At 39.3% G+C, this 17,490-nt stretch overlaps 3 protein-coding genes across 3 annotated transcripts; 1 reads left to right on the top strand and 2 right to left on the bottom strand.

The window, feature by feature from the left end:
* Window positions 1-1,224: 1,224 nt before the first annotated feature.
* On the bottom strand, window positions 1,225-3,280 carry hes6 (hes family bHLH transcription factor 6). Its single transcript, XM_083928176.1, has 4 exons — window positions 2,995-3,280; window positions 2,815-2,901; window positions 2,619-2,700; window positions 1,225-2,220 (listed from the first exon to the last, which is right to left on the bottom strand). Exons 1-4 carry the CDS (start codon window positions 3,073-3,075, stop codon window positions 1,799-1,801), a joined length of 672 nt encoding a protein of 223 aa, XP_083784302.1. The 5' UTR covers window positions 3,076-3,280; the 3' UTR covers window positions 1,225-1,798.
* A 2,488-nt stretch (window positions 3,281-5,768) lies between these two features.
* On the top strand, window positions 5,769-10,680 carry itm2cb (integral membrane protein 2Cb). Its single transcript, XM_083928175.1, has 6 exons — window positions 5,769-5,958; window positions 8,031-8,168; window positions 8,308-8,499; window positions 8,590-8,700; window positions 8,878-9,028; window positions 9,567-10,680. The coding sequence occupies exons 1-6, from the start codon at window positions 5,872-5,874 to the stop codon at window positions 9,656-9,658; spliced, it is 771 nt and encodes a 256-aa protein (XP_083784301.1). The 5' UTR covers window positions 5,769-5,871; the 3' UTR covers window positions 9,659-10,680.
* A 2,165-nt stretch (window positions 10,681-12,845) lies between these two features.
* On the bottom strand, window positions 12,846-14,567 carry LOC310957558 (G-protein coupled receptor 55; the record flags this gene model as incomplete). Its single annotated transcript, XM_083928174.1, has 2 exons — window positions 12,846-13,049; window positions 13,839-14,567. 2 exons carry the CDS (start codon window positions 14,565-14,567, stop codon window positions 12,846-12,848), a joined length of 933 nt encoding a protein of 310 aa, XP_083784300.1.
* Between the last annotated feature and the right edge of the window lie 2,923 nt (window positions 14,568-17,490).

The raw sequence follows: 17,490 nt of genomic DNA, 5'->3' as shown, positions 1-17,490 counted from the left end.
CCTGCAGCGGTCATTTGCACCTCTGGAGAGCCGCAAATCCGGTTACTCACACACAGATCAGAGCGGACTGTATCAAGTTCGCAAAAAAGACAGTGAAATCTGCACTGGAGGAAGAACATCTCAGACCGTGCACGTTTAAGAAGCAGAAAGTAGTGCTATCACAATGCACTTACTCATTATGCACAATGTCCCCTTTCAAAAGGTTCAATTATAATGTACAATTATTGATGCATTGACATGTAAGCAGCACATAGTGGGATGTCAATCTTCAGAGTACCCTATTAACTATATCAAATAAACGTAGTGAAGTTAAAAACGTGCAACATTTCCCTCTGAAATGTGGTGAAGTAAAGTATAAAGCAGTATAAAAAGGAAATACTCAAGTAAAGTACAAGTATGTTGTAGTTTATCTAAACAACTTTACATAGTGTTGCATTTTAATCCATAATGGCATAATTATTCGTTTCCCTGAACAATCTGCAAAGTAACTGATAACTGTATAGCTGTCAAATAAATTAAGCACTATACCCCCCTCAAGACGCATAATAGATATGTACCTCAGACAGAATTGTAATCAACTACATCACCTGAGTACTTGAGATATGTAATGCTAAATAGGAGAAATGCTCGTCCCATGCTCACTGTATTAATCTTTTTCTTGTCATTTCACCAAAGATCCCTCTGAGTACGGGTAACAAAGTGTCAGAAATGACACTCGGGACATCACAGGAACACCAGAGAAGCCGATCTGATTAGAAATGTGTTAAGGGTGAGTCCAGGATCGCTATCTTTTCTTATTCATTTGTGGTTGTAGCAGCTGATGGTGCAGAGGCAGAACAGTGGCTCTCACCAGGACCACAGAGGTCAGACACAAGCTTTCAAAGTGTGTGAATTAGCACAGGACTCCTATATAGGATGGTATCAACATATTTAACAGGTAGGTAAGTAAATGTATGCAGACCATTTCCATGACTGGGCAAGTTATTTGTTCCCATCTTATTTCAAAATTGCAACAAGGAAAAAAGCAAGTCCAGTGGAGTTATAAAACCCATTTGTCAACTCCTCAACTAGGCCTATATAAGGAGTGAGTGGATTACTCATTTCACACCTCAGAAATGCCTACGATGTGCTAAGAGATCTCAGAGAGAGAGAGAGAGACACACACAAATGGCCCACATTTGCAGAGAAATAACTAATATATTGAAAACAGCCGTAGGTGGGTGGATAGTGGGATACTTGTGTGTGAAATGTGACATTTTCCTTTTGAAGAAAAAGCTGCCCAACTTAAAAATCAAAAGACATTTATTGATAGTTTGAAACTTAGGCAAATCAGATGAGGTAGCCTACTAAAAGTCATTGGACACTTATAAATACAAAGTTAAAGAAACCTAAATACAAAATAATTTACACACAACTAACGATGCATTTCTAGCAGACAGCGATCTTCTATACAGCCCAGTCATATTCAACAAGTAAATATTTACAATGCATTTACCCCTTCACTGAAGGCAGGCCCCTACAAGGCCAATACACTTCCAAATGAAGACCCTAGGAGTCTCTGACCTCTGCAAAACAGATTTAATAACACACTTTATTTATTAAATACATTTTAATTGTAATTTTCCCAATAATTATACAAAGAGCTTCTCAGATGCCTTTCAATAAGTTTCAAAGTTGTCATCTCAGCAGTTTTGTGTGTACTGAGGCCTACCCCACAAACCATCCTAACACACAGCATTTAATCCTCTATAGTAGTGTAGTTTAAAACACGCTATTCATTTTTCTTTTTTGAAATAATCTACCATGGTCTCCACATTGATTTGGAGTAAGTTAATGAAGGTAAACTCAACAACACATCCTGGCTGTCAGCCTCCTCCTCTGAAGAAACATGACTCTGCTCCGAGTCCGTCTCATCCAGCTCAGAGCAGAGGTCATCGGTGGAGGTGCTGGAGGGGGCCGGGGACACCAGGGCCGCGTACATGCCCTCAGACAGGGACCAAGTGCTGTTTCTGCCAGAGTTGTCTGCCACCGTGTCCGCCAGAATCTCCCGAAGACGGTCTTCGCTGTTCAGGGGCATGCTCTCCAGGAGATGGTTCAGCAGCTCCGCGGCTACTGTGGGGTCAATCCCCGGGCAGCTGGACACAAACGTGTGCACGTCGTGCATACACTGGATGTAGCCTGCGGCAAACCGCTCACAAGCCTCCCGGTTCTCAGCGTCCACTTTAACAGAAAGATAATCTAATGTTTAAATTTAAAATGACAATAAGGGTTAAGACCAGTGTTATTACATTACAAAAATAATTAATTATTTTATAAAAAATAGCTTGGAAGTTAGCAAAACTACCAACGGTCAGCTAACGGTTGGCTCTCTGTTCTGATTGGATGAGCCGCACACACGCACCTGTGGCCGCAGCACAGTTAATTAATTAGAATATTAATGCGCTTAAAAATTGATTTGTGTGTCAGTTTGGAAGGAACTACATTGTTCGGCGGAAGGACGGCGTGAAAGAAATATGCTAGTTTAGGTTAAAAAAAATGGTGAAAAGTGAAAAAATATGTACGAAATTGTTGCTTAACGGCGTGCTTTCGAGTAAAACGTTGATATACAAAGTATGTACCTTGGGCCCGGTTCTGCAGGATGCCCTCCACCCTTTTCACTGTCATCTCCAGTACTTCGGCATTCTCCATCTTTGATTGTAACTGCAGCGGGTGACAAAAAAATGTAAGTATCAACCGTTGGTAAAACAAACCAATTTGAGCAACATCACTAACATAAAACAACAGCCTTAAAATATAAACGCATTAGTATCTTACGTCTGCATCCGCCATGAGCACTCTGAGTTCTTGTAAACTTTCATTGATGCGAGCCCTTCTTTTCTTCTCGACCAGAGGTTTCCTCATCTGCCACAACACAGTGAGGACAATGGAGTCACTTTGTCAGTTATTGAGTTTAAACACACATATTGATGTTCAAGTGCTCACTCGGGCCCTTACCTTTCTGTCAGGTTTGACTTCACTGCAGTTGAGATTATCACCTCTGTCTGTGCCGTTGGTGTTGTTACGGATGGGGGCCATGTTGTTAAAGTTTAACCCAGGCGCTGCCAGAAACCCACCAGACTGGAGGGTTGGTGTGTAAATCCAAAGAGCCGTTACAACAGCTTGTCAATGGGACAGATGGCCGGGGCGATCCCAGCGGTCAACAAAGCTCGCAGAGAGAGCAGGCTCCTCAATGCGGCTCCGAGGGGGAACGCACTGGGTATTTAAGACGGTTAATTTACATGTGAATGGTGTGAACTGGCTGCGAGAGCAAGACTCATCGAGGGCGCGCAACGCTCGTACCCGCCAATCACTAGCAGTGGTCATGTTAGCTTTTGTCCCCAACTTGAGTCTGAACCTACAGATTATTACACTAAAGTAAGGCAAGGTTATTTGTGTGTTATGGAGGACTAAACATGGCTTTACTATTAATAAACACATAAACACAGGAGTACATAAATACATACATGCTGAAATCCACCACTTAAGTGCATTTTCTCTACATTTAACTTATCTAATTTCATTTTCCGTGAATTTTATTTGACCTGTATTCTTACATCTACTTCATATATATTTAACTAAGAGTTCATTGCTGACTGTTGTTTTTATATACTTTCTGTATTTATTTAGCTAAGAGTTTATGGGTTATCTTATACTGTATGTTTGTTGTTTTTGTAAGCTGGAAATTCAATTTCCTTGCAGGAGTCACCCCAAAGGTATTAATAAAGAGAAGTCTAAGTATAAGTATAAGCCTAAATTAAACAACTACAGAAATACATCAATAAATAAATGAATGGGTAAATGGAACCTCCTACCTCATGCAGATACAGAAATAAATAAATATAGGTCATCAAATATGTAGAAATAAATATAAAGCATTTATTTATTCCTGTATTTATTTATACATTTATTTATTGAGACTTAAGTCATGTTTAGTACTCCATAGATAGCACCTTTCAGCAACAAAATAATTCATAGTGCTTTACATTACACATTAAACCCATTGGAAAGAAACACATAAAATGACCTTTAGAAATTCAGAAATAATAAAAACAAGCAAATCAAATAAATAATGTATAAACAAGATTATAAAGGAATATAAGATACAGTGCAATATAAACAACTAATACATTGTTTTGTTTACTGAAAGGCAGCAGAGGTCAATTTTAACAGAAAGAGGTTCAAAAATGATCTCCAACTTCCATAGCTATAGCTGAAATTAATAGAATATAACCAACTGAATTAACGGAAATAATTTATCTTGGATAGAAATGCATGACATCAACCACTCAAGATTGCTAAAAAAAAACAACACTTCAACATTTACCCTTTTAAACATTCTTAAGCAGTCTTCTTTTAATGTGTGTCACTATAATAGGCCACTTATCTGCTAATTCTCACATTGCATCATTAGTCAGCTGGGCCTATCTCATGCTTGATTGTGAGCCATCAGTCCACCTATAAAGATTACCCTCCCTCTCTAAAAACAAACAAACAAACAAAAAAAACAATGGTAATTGGACGATATGCGCCATTTGTCAAGTACATTGCTCCCATTTGTAAAGAGAGTAAAGAACCAATCCTCTCAATGAACGAGCCGCCTGAAACGGTGATGGCAGAAAAAGAGATCATCCCTCTATTTTGAAAGTCTCATGACATGTTATCTTTTCAGACAATTCAATTGTTGCATTGTCAACTAATGCACTTATGTATGAGTCATACGGATGGACACGTCACAGCTTTTCACATATGGTGACAAGAGCTGTGTGTGTGTGTGCACAATGTAAATTTGCATGTGTTGGGTAATGAGCATTTTGGGGGTAAATATGCACTAGTGTAGTTTGGTTTGCAGTGATCCACTGTTACAACTTTATTGTTTCAGTAGACTGCTGATATCCTGGGTGTTAAGAAGGTGGCCATAAGGTTTCTTAGTAAGTTAAAGACAACATGTATAATTGTATCTGATGTGTTGACCATGACATTTCAAAGTTGTAGTCAATAAATTCGTATTTAGCTAAGAGTTTGTAAAATAAATATATATATATATTTTATCTACAGCTCTTAGACCCCACTTTATAACCATGCAGTTACCGATTTTAGAAATTGTTTTTCCATAAAAGTCCCTCTTATAGATTTATTCTATGCTAAATACTTAACTTACATTACATAACATTATATATTAAATACTCAGGCCAAGGCACACAATGTACTCAGTGCACAGTGTGCTGTAATGTACAATACTGTATCAACACATGCTCGCTGATGCCCACGTGCAGTTACTACTAGGCTATTATCATTACTTTCATTATCAATAGTAGTGACCTGGAGCTAACTTTATTGCTGTCTAGAGGCTGGAGTTTGAGTTTGAAACATCCCTACATTTCCGGATGATGGTGTTGAGAACATGGTTGAGAAGAGGAGATGCAACTTTAAATAAAATACGGAAAGCACTACCATATCGGGCATTTGCCTTCAGAATAAGGGCACGACGTAGTCTAATATCAACAAACGGGAGATAAAAATAATTGCCTTTCATCCTAAACAGCTTTGACCATTCAAACCTATGTATCTGGTAACCAAAAAGCCCACATACGCGTATTTCGTGTTAAATTTAAACGCTGTTACTAGTCTTGGACTCTTATTTTGACAGCGGCGAGGCGGCTTTTCCCTCAGACCCACACAGTGCTTGTTCGTCAGAGAAGACGCTCTTCTGAGGTCACTGAGTCCCGGGGGCGACACTGGTCCGTCGCTATATAATCTTCCCGACTCTGTGGATGAAATCAGCGCACTTAATCAGCTAACGAGATAAAGCAAGTGTACACCGAACAAACAAACATGGTGAAGATCACTTTCCAGCCAGTTTCGGCGCAGAAGCCCGATAAAGAGATCGATGGAGACAAGATCATTATACCTCAGGCTCACGTGAGTTAGCACTCTTTGTTGTTTCTTTTTTCTTTTGTTTTTCTCGTTGTGGCATGTGTCTTGTGTCTCAGTAAGTTATAGCGTTAGGAGCCCCTTTACACAGGTTATATAGCTAACGTAGATTAACGTTAATCTGTTTTTAGCTGTAATGTTTGATTTGTCCGCCCATGCATCATCCTGTCACATGGAATTTGATTTTTTACTGGTAATCCATGATCTATTTGATTATGAAAACATTTTATATCGCAGTAATGTTTTTTAATTCCAACTAAATGGGTGAAAATGCAATTTATTATAAATTCTTCTACTATAGGACTCTATTTTTGAAACAAAAGCTCATTGTGCTATGATGTGAAGTTGTAAATATGTTATAATACCAAGTGGAAAGACCAGTTATTGCAGCTCAACCTCAGCCTGGGGATGTTGACATTACGTCACCATGTTTGGCCACCGCGAGGACACACTGCAGATGGTTGTCCTATGCCCTCAGCAGAATATGACACCATTACTCTGAATGGGTCATATGTAATATAAGTGTGTACGGATGCACTTGTAAAAGATAAATCTTCATTTTACGGTATTTACGGTATGCATGCACGTAACAATTCTCCCACGTTTTTGTCAAAATGAGGAAACATCAGAGCGGTCACTGCACCAGTTAGTGGCGTCACGAGGTGTTATCCCATGTGGATCCTGCAGGTAGCGCCTAAGGGTGCATGAGCCTCTGACTCAGAGCAGCATTCATTATGTGCTGCATATAAACAGTGACGGGAACTAAAGGCAGCTTAGCTTTTTGTTTCTCAAAATTACCATTATGAAAAAGGAGTCAAAATGAACATAAATATTGAATAACACTCCAGTTTGTCAATAGTTTGAGCTATTCCGTATCCTATGAGTAGGACCTGATTAATCACTAGATTTGAGTTAATTTGAAGGGGGTTCAGAAATTAACTGATAATCTCATTGTGTTACAACGGCAACTGATTCCTTGAAACGTATCTGCGACATGATCCCAAGTCTAGGTTTCTGGCTCAAATTCTCAAACTTAGGGCTCAACATGTATTACAACACATTGGACCAAATTACACTAAACTCTAAGCTAGATAGACAGACAGAGTAGTTTATTGTGCACATAATGATAGAATGGCTTGAACCTGAATTAAATATGTAGGTAGTCAGGCTTGTCACAATACGTGCAGCTTTCACTAGCCTCCTTTTTGGACTACCTCCCAGGAGTTAAACATAATTAGATAACTGGCGCACAATGGATGTACGCCTATCTAAGCCTCATCTGTACACAATGACTACCACTCGATGACGCATCTGTCATTTCTGCAACCACTTTTTTTTCACCTGTTTGTAACGTCACCATAATAATTGGACAGTATCTAAAAGGCTGTGTGGATTCTGGTTGGCTGTGACAGTAGGTTAGGCGTAAGAGCCAATGTGTGTAGATCTATTAATATGTCCTCCTCTGCTGAGGGACACCACGCAATTCTTCTGGCGTTGGCTCCCACTGAGAGCGCTAGGGAACTGACAAATATGGAGCTTGCAAGTAGGCCTCCAAGAATAGATCCAGACAGCCACGTGCCAGCATCTTCGTCAGAGCCCAGCACAATCTGTTCTCCCTGCTTCCGCTCTCCATGGCAACAGTAGTATGGAGAGGCAGCAGATTGCCTGAGAGACTGTGGGCGGGCATCTGGCATGTCTTATTCCAGTCCGTCTTACGTCTATCAGATCTCCTCGTCTGACTGACAACTTTGCAACCTGTCAAGAGTTAACTCACAATTTCCTGACAGCCTGTGAGGACATTACGTCCACTGATACTCCATCATAGAACTGAATATGATTCATTTCAAGTTAACTTCTAAGCGTTTGTTCCCAATATTTAAGCAAATGTAAGTAGCTTCGGAGTTGAATTAAAAAACATCATATTTTTATAGTAATCTTCTGGAAAATTTGAATTAAAAAAACAAACAACCCCAGGTTAAGTTCCAACCACATTCTCCTGGCTAACTAGCTATATTTTCCTTGTTGACTTGTCCTCTGACCAAACTGTTTTTTTCTTATAGGAGCAGCTGGTTCTTCCCGTCAGGTCCAAGAAGCCTTTTCCAACCGGCCTCTGCTGCCTCACCTTTGGCCTGGTGGTCTTCATGTCAGGACTGGTCCTGGCTTCTATCTATGTCTATCGCTACTACTTTATACCTCAGGTCAGTTCACTCTACCTTCCTTTTCTTACATTATAACCCAGTGGCACATGATGTGTAATGAACGCAAATATTCAAAAACAAAAAAAAACAATCTAAGGTCACAGCCACAGGCTAACTCAGCTGTGTTGCGCCCCATTAGCAGATCCCAGAAGACAGCTTGTTCCACTGCCGGGTTGTCTATGAAGACTCTGTGTACGCACCTCTGAGGGGCCGACAGGAACTTGAGGAGAATGTCGGGATCTATCTTGATGACAACTATGAGCAGATCAGCGTACCTGTGCCGCACTTTGGAGGCAGTGACCCCGCTGATATTATCCACGACTTTCAGAGGGTAGGTTAATGCATCCATATGTTCATGGTTTGCCCTCATTGTTAAAGTGTTTCATTATCGCTTAGGTTGTACCTTTTTCATCGATTCCAGGGCCTCACAGCTTATCACGACATTGCTTTGGACAAATGCTACATCACTGAGCTGAACACAACCCTGGTGATGCCTCCACGGAACCTGTGGGAGCTGCTCGTCAATGTCAAGGTGAGATATTCACTACATTTGCTGCTGATGTCACTAGTTAGGCTGATGTAAAAAGCATTGTTAGAGATGAATGGCTGTCTTAGAGAGTGAAGGGCCGCATATTCCAATGTTCCGGTATGCAGTGTTCCTCCCACAGACAGATCGACTGAGTGATTCATTTGTGTTTCTTTGCCACAGAGAGGGACGTACCTTCCTCAGACTTACATCATCCAGGAGGAGATGATGGTGACAGGGAGGGTGAGGAACATGAGGCAGCTGGGCCCGTTCATCCACAGGCTCTGCTACGGCAAAGAAACCTACCGCCTCAGACGCCGCACCCAGCACAGACGTGAGTGCACCAATCTACTAAGCCAATATGAAATGTGAAATAATGAGTGATGGGTCACATCTGCTAATGTATCACCCTCTTTCACATGTTAAGTCACGTGACCATGCAGAAAAAAATACAACTAGGACCAAATAGGGGCTTCCCCTACAGCATGAACATTTGTCTGCAGTGTAAAATCCTCCTCTAACAGCCTGATAATCATGTCCGTGTGTGTGTATGTGTGTGGGCAGCCTGGGAACTCACTGCTAAGTGAGTCACTGGTAGTGCAGTGGACAAATCCACACACTACGGAGGAGGTAGTTATGTGCCTCAGTGATATCTCTGTCGTTGCTGCCTCTTTGATTGGTGTGAAGGATATGATGCAACAGACTTCCACTGAGTACATATATGGATTTGATTAGTGGGGATCACCACTGCTCATTCAGTACGGACACCAGTGGGCTCTGTAAAAGTAGATAATAGATAATATGAACACTGCCATCCTCCACTTTCAGTACTGAACTGATTTTTTCTAAATGTGTCTTCTTTTCTTTTTCAGGCATTGAAAGGCGCGAGACAAAGAGGTGCCACAGCATTCGTCACTTCGAAAACACTTTTGTGGTTGAGACCGTCATCTGCGACAGGTTCTAAATCTGAGGCGGAAATCACAGCCATCGACTCTGAAGCCAATTTCAAACCATACCTCTTGAATTCTTTATGCTTTTAACTGCACTTTAAGAGCAAGTATGTTTCCAACAGTTGTAGTTTTAATGTTTTTTGATTTATTTATTTTTTTGTCTCAAGTTAAAAAAATGCTCTTTTCATGTTCATGTACAATGTTAATGTCCTTTTTTTAAAATTCAGTCTGTATATATGAATGTGTTTGGATATATCTGTAGCTTGTCAAGCTGTGCATAAAATGTTAATGTTTGTCCCTTTTGTTACATTTACATCAGAAGACTTGATTTCATTTGACTTTAGACTTGTCCTTATTGTTATTTAGTAACGGTGCACTGTAGGTGATGGTACGGATACTTGGATGCTGCTGGAACGGTGCACTATGCAAAACATACCTCATGTATTTTAGACGTTTCTTTGTATCATTAATGAATGGTGTATATAACTTTGATTGTTCTTAAGCAATATACACTGTAAATTGATTTCCCTTTGGATTTCATATTGTAACATGCATAGATTTTTATCTGAAATCGACTTGTTTTGTGAATGATTTCTTTATGGTTTGTCTCTTTTTATTTCCTTTGGTATCACACTTTCCTACTCCTTGGATATAATGGCTTTATACTGTAATTAGTAGCAGTGCTTTAGAGGGACAGGAAGAACCAAAGTATGAAGTCAGCGATGCTATGCTTAGTGTTCAGGACGTCTGAAATATTTAGAAAGAATGCTTTTTAGTTTAGATCACTTACTGTAGATGATATCAAAGGCTTAAACTCATTGTCTTGCTCTTCATCCTCTTCACAGGGATTTTACCTGTTGTCTTTAGCTCTCAGTTCCCAATCCTTCCCATCTTTGCATTTTAATCTCTGCAATGTACATTTGTCCCAACTTTAAAAAAAAAAAAGAAGAAGATTTGGGGTGTCTTTCTAATGTACCACCTGGAGCAAATAAGTCTCTGCTGAGAGAGACCTGTGATATGTGATCATATTTCATCGTCCTGGATACCTTATTTTGTTGTACAGTCGATTCTTCTTGTAATATCTTGCTGCTTTAAGAATAAATTATCAATCTTTATTTTGTCTTTTGAATGTTCATCAGCAACAGTTTCAGGAAATCATGCGCCCCGTGTAAACATTGTGAGACTGCACCCCGTCTTTATAATGGGAAACAAAGACAGTCACAGCCAGTGCAGACATAATGGGACTGGGACAAACACAAAGTACTGATCAGATGTATTTTAATGTGTTGCTTATAATCTGTGGGGGATTTTTTGATTGAACATAAAACTGCAGTGTCGTGGTGAGGCATCACAAGATGAATGGTTGCTAAGAAACCATATATACACAGATCATATGGTATAAAAATACTTTCTGTTGCTCAACAAAATCCACATAATCCACCTGCTCCAAGGCCTTTGCTCTGATAAATATTAATTTAACATGTTTACATCATGTTTTTGTCTGAGCTTACTTTATTTTACAAACCAGATGCACAGAGGAACAAAAGGAGCAGCTCGAAAACCTCCACGCCCTCATTAAAACAACAACCGAAATAGAAAGAAACTGAATTGAGCACTATCAAACAACAATCAAACTCGACAAAGAGGAGGCTTGTGCAAAATGAAAGTATCGAGACACAAGTAATGCAAGTAAACAAAAACACGACAGTTTCATGTCTTGTTTCTGGTGCTAGAAGAGAGATTATTATATACAACAAAAATGCCATTATTACACAGTAAATCCCCTGATCGAGACTTCTGAACACCTTCCACCTTCAACACAAGGTGACTGTTGAACAGGAGCAAAGTAAGATTGAGTGCAGCTTAATGCACTGCATGTGTAACCTGTTTGTGTTTAGCTTTGACTGCATTCACATAAAGCAAATGTCTCCCTGTAAACATTCTAATATAAAAACAGCATTGTCTTAGTACACAAGTCCGACCAACAGTTAACATTAATAACAATTTCAATAATATTATTGCACGTTTGAAACTACATAGTCAAAAACAAACAAATGAAAAATACATATTAACTACATATGTCATTACTAATGGCATGTCATATAATATACATTGTGGTGAATCTAAGGAAGTTGAGAACAAACACACCATCACTTCACATTCCTAAAATGTGTTTTTCTTTCACCTTTGACTTCCTCATTTGAATCAGAATAATGATATGAAATAAGTTCAGTATATTACCCCTGAAAATTATTTGAGTTTGTATTAATAGGTTGGAGATACATTTAAAATCTATAAAAGTAGAAAATCTTTGTCACTCAGACTTTATCTATATAAGAACTTACAGAATAGATACATAAATGTAGCTTCTCTCCGTATCCAATACATGAAATGTCAGAATATTTTGAATCCACGGGTTAAATATATTATATGCTTTATTTCCAGTGTCTTATTAAGCAATGATAAGTTCTTAAATTACAATGAAATAATATTTCTTAAACAAGTCACAATGTGCCAAATAACCAAACTAATAAAATATCAACAACTATGCTAGTAGTCATAAATAATTATCAATTAATAACAATAAATTGCATTCATGTGTTTTCAGATGGTTGGTGTCTTGATTTACTGGTTGGTGTCTTACCTTTTCACTAGGTAAGTGAATATTTTAATTCATATTTGAAGATGTATGTTCAATGTATTTGCATGCTTCAGCTTTAATTATCACTTCATTTGTTTCTTCAATTGTTTCTCAATTTACTAACTGAATCTACTGAAAAAAAGTGTTCTGACGTGTTTTAGCCCTGTGTTTGTAGAGCGCCTTTGACTTGACATCTTGAGTGTACACACAACCATCTCACAAGCTTATCCATAGATCATGATAGCAGAAATACACATTGCGGCTTGTTTGGAGGATTTTCTTTTCGAGAGCTGTCTGAGGTTAATAAGGCGTCTACAGGCTTCCTGTAACTGGACCAAATCATGCATCGGAGCTCGGCAGAGCCTTTCCCCTTACTCTCAAGCACTGTGGTTAACTGACACTGCACTCTAACCTGTTACCGTTGGTGCATGCCACTCTTACCTATCAGCCCACTGGCAACAATACTGGCTCTTTTTTCAGTTTCACCGCCCTGCTAAAACTGAGGAAGCCAGCCGTCCTGTGAGGACAAATATAGATTTGAACTTGAATTGTCTTTGCGTTCAGACCTCAGAAGTGCTGAAGGTGGCTCTTCTTTGGCTGATCATTGATATCCTGAAGGTGTGTTTGGTCCTCACCTCACGAGTGATGAAGTAGTAGCACACAGCGTCCAGACAGCAGGTGATGTTGGACAGGCACATAGCTATCTGTATAAACAGGCTGATCCTGGTCTTGTTGCCGCAGTCTTGAATCATTTCTTGTCGTACCTGGAATTATATTAAGGGTCACACAAACATCATAGCATGAAAATCACAGTCTTTAAAATCTGACAATAACAGTAGAGGTACAGCAGCAGTGTACCTCTGCGTTGGTTTTGCAGGTTCTTTGAAGATGATCTCTTTATACATTAGTTTGACTTTGACTTAATGTCTCGGCTTTTGTGGCTGAACTAGAATGATCTGAGATGCCATATCTGTCACAAAAATAACAAAAAAGTGCATAATAGGCTTCACCACTGGTTAAATTGGCTGCTTTCTTTGCTTCCATGTGAATATTTGTAAATTGAGAAAATAAGATCTTTGGATGGCCTAAGAAATGTGTCTGAAAATGATCAAATAACAATAAATAAAAGATGTCAGTATTTCTAAAATCCGAGTTACAACTCTGCTCTGTATGCCTGTTTGATTTAGTAAAAAAAAGAAGGAGGAAGCACAACTTCTAATTTCAATTTAACAAAAAGTAATTTATATAGTTTGCTAATAACAGACGTTATTATGATATTTAGACATTCCTATTGTATGGATATATTGTATGTCTCAACAAGTTGAGCCAATGTGGACGGAAAGTCCTTTAAAAAAAAGGGAAATTTAAACATCTACAATTTAACTGGGCTGAATAGCATCCGCTGATAAAGATTATATATTGTGGTCGAAAGCTCCAGAATAGCTACTAAATGGACCTTGAGGTGAGATTGCTTCCCCCTTTATTTGTTATCTACTTAAATCTTTTCTCTTTAGAGTTAATTTGACTTTAAATGAACTTGCAGTTTCTCTTACCAGGAACTGCAGGAGGATGGCCAGATGGCTGGGGGTGAAAGGAAGCAGGAAGGCACTCAGGCTGCTGTAGATGATCTTCACACAGGCCCGACTCTGGGGGCTGCGCTGGCCAGACTCCTTAAGCGCCCATATGGTGTGGACCGAACAGTAAACCACCACCAGCGCAGGCAGCAGGAACCCAAACACCTGCAGGCAGATGATCACAACAGGGCTCCAACCTTTCTCTGAAAACCTGTGGAAGCAGTGGAAGTCGGTCTGCCCGGCTTCCCTGAACTGATAGATGGTTGGAGAGATCGCTGCTAGCACCAGCACCCAGATCCCCAAACAGGTCCCCAGAGCCACTCTGGGTGAACGCAGTTGCTTGGCTTTGAATGGGTGACAGATAGCCACCCATCGGTCCACAGCTATACACATGATGGTGTAGATGCTGCCATATATCCCAACAAAATACAGGCTTTCCAAAACAAAACAGAGAGGCTGGAGGTTGGCAGGCCAGCGGTGATTGGTGGCGTGCATTTTGAAGGGAAGAGGGAAGAGGAGGAGCAGGTCCATCAGAGCCAAGCTGGTCATGTAGATGGTTGACTCTGTCCATTTCTGCAGAAATACGCAGAACACCAATAGCGCTGCAACATTGAGAATCAGACCAAAGACGAAGATGGGTACGTAGATGGCCAGTTCCAAATATCTCATCACTTGGTCCACCCCTTCAAACGAGCAGTTGCCTGTCATGGTGTCACTTTCCGCTGCTGCAGGGGAAATGGTTTGATTTGATTTGATTTCTGCAGCTCTGTGAAGATTTCAGAGTGAGTCAGTCTTTCCTGTCTTTACTCTTTGTTCCCACACAGAAACAATTGTAACAGTATGCAAAAACCTCTCAGTTGTGTGAGTTCAGCAGCTGTGAACTTGTTTTTGTATGTAAACGACCAAAACACCAAGAGAACCTATATCGTATTGGTTTCAGTAACGTGCTCTATATGTTTAATGTAAGTTTAGACTAGTAGAAGTAATAAGTCGGGTATTAGTTGAAGTAAATTGGTGATTTAATTCATTTAGATTTAAACGAAGATAGCTTGATCTTGACCTGGCTGTTTGACGCTTTCAGTGAACCTGTCTTTAATCAAACACCTATAAAGAGTACCACAAGGATCTGAGGGTTTAGTGAGTTAAACACAACTTGAAACCAAGAATGAGGTCTTTGGTGGAACCTGAAGTTACTTTGCAGTCGTCACTAGAGGAAAGTGTGAGCTTGTGACAGAGAAAAGCCCAAACTGAGGAGTGAAAAATGGTTGTACAGAGAAAAAACAAAAACAAATTTCTGGGGACATATATCTGGAAAAAAATCCAAAATCATCCACCAGACCTACTGCATGTTAAAAGTCATGTAGGAAATCGTTAGCAGACAAATATTCAGCACGTTGTTGACTCATTCAAGTGATCGACATCAAGGCCGTTAACAATTAGATCAACGTCGTTCCCGATCAAATTAATAGTCTAAATGTTTTACAATTCCTTTATCCCTTTTATTTACTTTATCCTGTCATTTTGGAGTATTTACATTGAACGTCTAATTTGTAATTTAAACATTTAAACAAAAGTGTTGCACAAGTTTGGTTTGTCATTATAATTTGACTGCAACATTAACCTGGAACTTTCTTAGAAATGTTGTACAGTGGAAAATCTTGTTGCTGCCTTACCTCACGGATGCCAGACTCTCAGTGGAACGATCAGTGCGTCTGTCTGACAGTCTGTGCTGTGCTGTGCTGTGCTGTGCCAGACTAACTTCTGCTTTCTCTACCTTTGTTGTTTCGTCACCACTTCCTGAGTCATGCACCATCATGCACGTCTGTTCAGATGATAATTAGACCTGAAACTATGAATTGTTTAATTCAAAAAGCTGATGATTTTCTGTTTTATGTTTACTTTCAAAAACACCATCTTGGACATCATTTTGTTGTTGTTTTTTGAGTAAATGATAAATTGGTTAATCAAAAAAAGAATCCTCAAACTATAATTAAATTAATAAATAATTGCAGCCCTAATAATAATAATATCAAAATAATGATAAAAAAAGACCAACTGATGGAAGCATTGGACAAGAATAATTGGAGAACCGACTTCAGCAGTGCAGGGAGACTGCTTAGTCGCAGCATTGGTTTGAGCTAAAATGCTAACAGTATGCTAAAACACTCATGCAGATGAAGCCAACATGCTGATGTTTTGCTCACCGTGTCCACCATAGTAGTTTAGTAAGCATGCTAACATTTGCTAATTAACACTACACATAAAGTGCAGCTAAGGCTGATGGGTGGCAGGTGTTTGCCTATAAACAAGGTATTGCTTAAATGTTGGTGCTAGTTGAAAAATCAGCGAATCAACAAAGTCATAATCCTCCTATGAGGACCATGAATGTCTGTTTAACCTTTTTTTTTAAAATCTTGATCCACCTCATAGTCGATGAGATATTTCAGTCTGGACCTAAGTTGTGACGAGTGGGACTAGAAATCAACTGAAAAATTAAAACAAAACACAAATATCAGAAAGGACAAACTTAAACAGGATAAAGTGATATAAACTTGAGGAAACTGCAATATCTGCTGATACCACGTGCCTGTCATGTCTGTCTACCACATGTCAAGACTGTGGTATTATATTTCCTCAAACTGGAACTTCCATCATTCTATAAAAATGAAGACATATTGGTTTTAATTGTTCACTGCATCTTGTTACTGTAGGTGTTAACTAAACTAAACTAAACGAGTCTCTTTCTATTAAAACGTGTATAAAGGAAAGGCTTGGACCTGGTGACTTTGTATATATTAACTTTCTATTTATTATGTCAAACAGTAGTTAGTTTAGTTAGTTTCCCTCTCTTTATCAAAGTATAAACCTAGCAGTTATCACTAATAGGGCATGATGACTCCAATACCATGATTTCTAGACTGCTACCGTGCAAGATACAGTCACAAAACGTTACAGCTGTGTAATGGAGATCAACATGAAAGTCGGTGCCAGAAGTAGAGTGGTAGGAAGTAGACTCTTTTAGGCTGCTGGCCTGATTTGGCGTTGCGTTTTCTGTGATCCCTTTGCAAGACGGTCTCTAGTTTCAGGTCTGCGAGAAGCAGCAAATGCAGATTTAGACTGATTGTTTTTGAGGTTTTCCTGGTTTCAGGCGATGAGATGACTTGTACTTTATTGTGTTCTCTGTTTGAGAAGATTACTTTTGCCTCTTTTATTCAGAAGGGGAATCCAAGACTTGATGATGTTTGAGCAAGTTTGAACTTGAATCCCCAGTCAGATTATAAATGTTTTTGAAGTGTAATGTAGTGGTTTCGGGCAAATTAGTGTGAGTTATAGCTTTCCTTTCCAAAACCATAGCCTCTTTTCTGCAAATGCAAATGAGGCTGGCAGCCACACTGCCACCTACTGTTGTGACTGAAGTGAGTGGTCTTTTCTCACTTTAAGTTATGGGCTGTGTTTTGGGACCATACAGGATTTTGTAAAGAGTTCATTTTGTGTAGTTACTTGAGACAGCAATTTTTTTACATTATTAGAGTCAATTTTAACAGAACACAAACAGCAATAGAACAAAGACATTACAGGTATATAGTAAAAGAAAAATTGGTTACATTTCCATGCCTTCAACCCCCAACAG

Source organism: Echiichthys vipera, assembly GCF_963691815.1.
Source record: "Echiichthys vipera genome assembly, chromosome: 15".
In the NCBI taxonomy this organism is placed as follows: domain Eukaryota; kingdom Metazoa; phylum Chordata; class Actinopteri; order Perciformes; family Trachinidae; genus Echiichthys; species Echiichthys vipera.
The sequence above is the reverse complement of the archived record's forward strand: the minus strand, read 5'-3'. Positions and strand labels throughout refer to the sequence as shown.

Bases quoted from the DNA above. Each gene is read 5' to 3' on its own strand.
- hes6 (XM_083928176.1), bottom strand. From the start codon at position 3,075: ATGGCCCCCATCCGTAACAACACCAACGGCACAGACAGAGGTGATAAT. The intron at 2,902-2,994 runs GTAAGGGCCCGA...GTGTTGTGGCAG, and splicing joins AAGTCAAACCTGACAGAAAG to ATGAGGAAACCTCTGGTCGA. The intron at 2,221-2,618 runs GTACATACTTTG...TTTCTGTTAAAG, and splicing joins CCTGCAGAACCGGGCCCAAG to TGGACGCTGAGAACCGGGAG.
- itm2cb (XM_083928175.1), top strand. From the start codon at position 5,872: ATGGTGAAGATCACTTTCCAGCCAGTTTCGGCGCAGAAGCCCGATAAA. The intron at 8,169-8,307 runs GTCAGTTCACTC...GCGCCCCATTAG, and splicing joins GCTACTACTTTATACCTCAG to CAGATCCCAGAAGACAGCTT. The intron at 9,029-9,566 runs GTGAGTGCACCA...TTTCTTTTTCAG, and splicing joins ACGCCGCACCCAGCACAGAC to GCATTGAAAGGCGCGAGACA.